Source organism: Octopus bimaculoides, chromosome 30 (assembly GCF_001194135.2).
Source record: "Octopus bimaculoides isolate UCB-OBI-ISO-001 chromosome 30, ASM119413v2, whole genome shotgun sequence".
NCBI lineage: Eukaryota > Metazoa > Mollusca > Cephalopoda > Octopoda > Octopodidae > Octopus > Octopus bimaculoides.
Window position 1 is genome coordinate 6786138 of NC_069010.1, and position 1765 is coordinate 6787902.

General features: G+C 41.1%; 1 protein-coding gene across 1 annotated transcript in view; it reads right to left on the minus strand.

Annotated features, from left to right (window-relative positions):
* Positions 1-6: 6 nt before the first annotated feature.
* Positions 7-1765, minus strand: part of LOC106880726 (MARVEL domain-containing protein 1) — a 12397-nt gene continuing 10638 nt past the window's right edge. Inside the window, exon 4 of the mRNA XM_014930804.2 lies at positions 7-388. Coding sequence (XP_014786290.1) covers positions 230-388 — 159 coding nt within the window. The 3' untranslated portion in view covers positions 7-229. The remainder of the gene's footprint in view (positions 389-1765) is intronic.

Sequence of the window (1765 nt, forward strand, 5' to 3'; positions counted from 1 at the left end):
AAAGAATTGTATGAGGAGAAGAAGAAGTGAGAGATGGTTTTGTTTACAGTTGCCAAGGAGACATTATAATTAATTATCATTATTATTTCAAGTATTATTATTATTATTATTATTATTATTATTATTATTATTATAATTATTATTAATGCTCATTTTTTCAATGTCATCATCAGTATCGACGTTGTTCGATGAAGTGTGGACGAGGAGCTCATCCCCCTCCTCCTCCTCCTCAGTACTGTGGCCGAGATTCATAAGTGGTCGTTGTGGTAGTGCTCTCCACATTAGCCATATCCGGAGAGGCAGCTGATGGATGCCTGGTTCCCTTGTAGTCTCGGAACAGGTAGACACACTCGTAGGAGGCGACAGCCAGTGTAGCAAACAGGAAGAACTGCAAAAGAAGGAAACAGACCATAGAATGAATGGACGAACAAATAGACGGACGGACGGACGGACGACGGACGGACGGACGGACGACGGACGGATGGATGGATGGATGGATACACACACACACATTGTTCAACCTACACAAGTTAATGTTTGAAAAACAAAATAGGAATTTGGAAATAGGAATTTGGAAAGAAGTTTCTATAAAACTAGTTTTTAAGCATCGAATGGCTATGGGGGTCCACCAGAATGAAATAGTAATCAGAGGGGTTCATAGATAAAAAATGGTTGAGAACCCCTGCTTTAGATGTACATATTGGTTATGTATTGCACGAAACAGCTGGGTTCCTTTCTCTAACATTTTCCATAGTTCAACCTACACAAGTTAATGTGTGGAAAACAAAATAGGAATTTGGAAAGAAGTTTCTACAAAACTAATTCTTAAACATTGATGGCTATGGGGGTCCATCGGAATGAAATTGTAATCGAAGGGGTTCATAGATAAAAGATGTTTGAGGACCCCTGCTTTAGACAGTGATTATTTGGCACAGATGACTGAATATTTGACTGGTTTTTGATACATTATGTGTGTGTGTGTGTGTGTGTGTATTTCTTCATGCACATACATGTAGAAATATATATACATACATACACTCATATATATATAGAGAGAGAGAGGAGAGAGACATGATACAGACAGAAAAACTAACTAGATGCTCACATACATAAAAAGAGGGGTTGAATGAAAGTGAGTGAGAGGGAGAGAGAGAGAGAGAGAGAGAAAGACAGAGAGAGAGGGAGGGAGGGAGGGAGACAGAGAGAGAGAGAGACGTTACACATACAAACATAATTAGATGTTCAGATGCATAAACAGGAAGAGAGAGGGTGAAAGTGAATGCGTGAGAGGGAGAGAGAGGGAGGAGGGAGGGAGGGAGAAGAAGAGACATTGAAAGTTCTTAGGCTAAATAAGCCAGCATGAAATCAGCATTACCAAATGGTGCCAAAACAACTCATACCCTACGTACGTACACACACACACACACACACACACACACACACATCAGACATCAGACATAAATGAAACTCATCCAATTTCTGAATTCCTCTAAACATGAGGAATATTTATCATGGAAGAGCCCAACCAAATGCAGACACAAGGTACACATTTTATCATCATCATCATCATCATCCTTTAACGTCCATTTTCCAGGCTGGCATGGGTTAAATGGTGTGACCAGAGCTGGCGAGCTGCACCAGGCCCCAGTCAGATCCGGGGGTGCTTTTAATGTGGCACCAGCACGTTTTAGTGTTGTATCTCAGGAGACCATTGTAGTGGCTGCGTGGTAAGTAGCTTGCTTACCAACCACATGGTTCCGGGTTC